Source organism: Rhagoletis zephyria, unplaced genomic scaffold, assembly GCF_001687245.7.
Source record: "Rhagoletis zephyria isolate East Lansing unplaced genomic scaffold, Rhagoletis_zephyria_1.1 Rzeph_scaffold_45813, whole genome shotgun sequence".
Classification (NCBI taxonomy): Eukaryota; Metazoa; Arthropoda; class Insecta; order Diptera; family Tephritidae; genus Rhagoletis; species Rhagoletis zephyria.
Window position 1 is genome coordinate 1 of NW_016202868.1, and position 2,354 is coordinate 2,354.

A 2,354-nucleotide genomic window follows, 5' to 3' on the forward strand; every position below is an offset into this window, starting at 1 on the left:
TGGCCAGCTCGCCCTCGTCCTTGCGGAAGAAGTTGAGCTTTGTGTAGGCGAGCAGGTGGGCGAGGGTGCCGAAGCGGTGGATGAACATTCCTAAGAAAAAAAGGAGGTTAAAAAGAAGTTCTAAAAACTCCCTCAAACACCTCTTACCAATAATCTGAATAATGAGAATAGCCCCAAAGAAGACCACCAGGCAGAGGGTGATCGGGTCCATGCGGGTCTTGTTTACTATCGTCTCCACGTGCCAGCTATTCTCCTCCTCATTGTACGTCCGATTGTAGCCGGCAATGCCAACCGGAATGTCAATGCCAAAGACGTCCTTGTGCAGCTGCAGCATGAAGACGAAGAGAATGAAGATAATGTTCATGAAGGCAAAGGCGAAGACCGATTTGTTGCGAAGGTCAATCAGCTCATTGCTAATGCGTTCCTTCTCCGCCAGGTTCTCAATCAGCGGCAGGAGGTACTTGTCGATCATGGTGCGCCAGAAGTGGAGCTCTCGATCGTGGAGGGGTTGAATTTTAAACGTTGACAGTCGCTTGTTGGTGCGAATCCACTTGGGAATCGGGTTCGAGGTCTTCCGATTCTCCACCGCCTGGTTGATCGACTCGATGGCGTCGTCCACCTCGGAGCCCTCCTTGGAGGCCTCCTCCACCGGCGAGAGGCTATTTTGACCGCTGTCGGTCCCTTCCAAGGGCGTCTCCGCCCCAGAGGCGGGCATGGAGTTGGTGAGCAGGCTGGCTCGTCTACTGAGAAAAGGAAAAAGGAAAAACAAAACAAAAGAGGTTGTTAGAAGTTTCAAAAGAAGTTCGGCTAAACTCCTCTTTTTACCTCATCCCCGGGACAAAGCCGCCCTGCGTCCGAATCTGATCCACCACCACCTTCATCTCGGTGACGTTCTTTGCAATCTCCGTGATCGTCGAGGTGTTGTCCGTGGTGTGCTGCCCCCCAGAGCAGCACATACAGGTGAAGAGGCCGTTCTTCCCGCCGCCGGCGCCGTACTTTGAAACGTCGAGGTACTGACTGAACAGGCTCTTCTTTGCCGCCGCCTCAGCCGCCGCCTTGGCCTTTGCCTCCTCTTCTGCTTTTTGGGCGGCCACCTCCTTCGCCGAGAGCTTCGACTTGACCTCCCGCGTGCCCCAGGCGACGATGTGCATGTTGGTGACGGAGTAGATGGTGAGGAGCATGTACATCGACGGAATGAGAAGCATGTACAGAGGAAGGGGGAGGACGCAGCTGAACTCCTGAGGGTGAATAATGGCCGCCACCAGGAAGCTGCCCATCATACAGCTGAAGAATAAAGCATTTGGTGATAATATTCCTTGCTGGTACATGTCAATGCCGATGCCGACCATGACGGCAAGCATAAGAAGGGCGTAAATCAGCGATAGCAGCATCGCAAAGTTGATCTTGATGTCGTTATCCTTGAACTTCAGACAGACGAAGGTGAAGACGAGGACGGGAATGACGTTTGCGAGGAGGGAGGTTCGGGAGTCGAGGTTCATGGCGCTGTTCATCGCACTGACGACCATGAGGAAGATGGTCCCCGGGGAGAGGATCGTGCCGACCATGAGGAAGGCCTGGTAGAGGATGTAGAGGAGGCTGATGTTCTCGTTTCGGTCCACGGTCTGCTTGTAGTCGCCCAGTAGATCGAGGATGTTGGCCATGGTGGAGGGGGCCCAGCGGCGGCGTTGGGTGTAGAATTCGCCGAAGCCTAAGGAGAAAATTTTAAAAATTAGAAAATTTTTTAAGGGGAGTTCGATTTCTATTTCTACCCTCGGGGGCGTGGGTGTAGGAGTCCGAGGCGGCGCAGTACTCGATGCGCCAGCCTCGCTGCAGCATCAGCGTGCACAGCCAGCGGTCTTCGCCCTGATCGTATTGGACGTAGTGGAGCGCCTGAAATAGAAGAAATCAGGAATTTAGAACTTCGAAAAAACCTCCAAAACTTCTTCTTTTTTTGCTCACCTCACTCGGCTTCGTCGTGTACTTGTTCATCACGCTCTTGTCCATGACGGCCCTCGCCCGGAAGAGCGAAAAGCAGCCCGGACTGCACAGGACACAGCCAAAGACGTGCTCCGTCGCCTTCTGCAGCCAGTGGCCGATGGCGTACTCGAACTTCTGGTACCAGACAATGGGCCCACCGCCAATTGGGTGGATCCGCCCACAGGCCGCGCCCAGCTTGCTGTTCTTCTTCATCAGGTCGACCACCATGTGCACCGCCACCGGCTGAAAGTTGATGTCCCCGTCGAGGGCCAGCACGAAGGTGTTGTTGGCGATCTTCCGCTTCCGCTGCTCGCTCAGGTCGGCCCGGGCGGCCAGCCGGTAGCCCAGCAGGTAGTACATGTACATGCACTGGCTCC

At 54.9% G+C, this 2,354-nt stretch overlaps 1 protein-coding gene across 1 annotated transcript; it reads right to left on the bottom strand.

Moving 5' to 3' along the window:
• Positions 1-147: 147 nt before the first annotated feature.
• On the bottom strand, positions 148-2,346 carry LOC108355441 (chitin synthase 1-like; the record flags this gene model as incomplete). The annotated part of the gene is made up of 4 exons (XM_017606602.1): positions 148-740; positions 997-1,708; positions 1,770-1,890; positions 1,960-2,346. Coding segments are annotated over 4 exons (1,813 nt in total), but the record flags the coding sequence as incomplete, so codon positions are not given.
• Between the last annotated feature and the right edge of the window lie 8 nt (positions 2,347-2,354).